At 41.6% G+C, this 884-nt stretch overlaps 1 protein-coding gene across 1 annotated transcript in view; it reads left to right on the plus strand.

Moving 5' to 3' along the window:
• STAU1 (staufen double-stranded RNA binding protein 1) overlaps nt 1-884 on the plus strand; it is a 66,112-nt gene that overhangs the window by 20,493 nt on the left and 44,735 nt on the right. The window contains exon 4 of the mRNA XM_011928832.1: nt 724-862. Coding sequence (XP_011784222.1) covers nt 724-862 — 139 coding nt within the window. The remainder of the gene's footprint in view (nt 1-723; nt 863-884) is intronic.

Here is an 884-nt window from a genome sequence, read left to right on the forward strand (position 1 = left end):
AAGCTCCGCCTCCCGGGTTTACGCCATTCTCCTGCCTCAGCCTCCCGAGTAGCTGGGACTACAGGCGCCCACCACATCACCCGGCTAGTTTTTTGTATTTTTTAGTAGAGACGGAGTTTCACTGTGTTAGTCAGGATGGTCTCGATCTCCTGACCTTGTGATCCGCCCGTCTCGGCCTCCTGAAGTGCTGGGATTACAGGCTTGAGCCACCGCACCCGGCCAGGAATTGTATTTCTTAAGCTTAGCACAGTGCTTTGCATCCAGTTAGTAATGTAATAAATGCATCGTTCAAAGTGTGTACAGACATACTTCTGAGTGCAAGCCAATAATCCTGTAAATCAGTACAACCAAGGTTATATTGATTAAGTATTCTCAAACACTAAAATAATTTGGACATTTACATGGGATTTTTTAATCGTGAAACTTGATGTGTTTTGGAACTTATTTCTGACAGCTGTACCATATAGCTTTCACTGATAATGTCTTGGGTTAAATTGTGGCTCCTCTGATAGCCCTCAGAGTAGATTTAGTGCTGTTGATTGTGTATAAATATCGAGAAATCACAGCATATTCTTGGATTTCCTTGTCTGATGCCTAGCAGTGACCCGGGTCCTTTTATGTATCATGAATCCAATTAGCAGAAAGCATGCTATTACATTTTATTTTAGTGAGTATCATTCTCATATCAGAACAAAACAGTTATTTGTCGATTTTTTCTTGCAGAAAGCATAACCCCTACTGTAGAACTAAATGCACTGTGCATGAAACTTGGAAAAAAACCAATGTATAAGCCTGTTGACCCTTACTCTCGGATGCAGTCCACCTATAACTACAACATGAGAGGAGGTGCTTATCCCCCAAGGTATGTGTGAGGTTTTTTTTTC

The sequence above is a fragment of the Colobus angolensis genome, unplaced genomic scaffold (assembly GCF_000951035.1).
Source record: "Colobus angolensis palliatus isolate OR3802 unplaced genomic scaffold, Cang.pa_1.0 Scaffold8, whole genome shotgun sequence".
NCBI lineage: Eukaryota > Metazoa > Chordata > Mammalia > Primates > Cercopithecidae > Colobus > Colobus angolensis.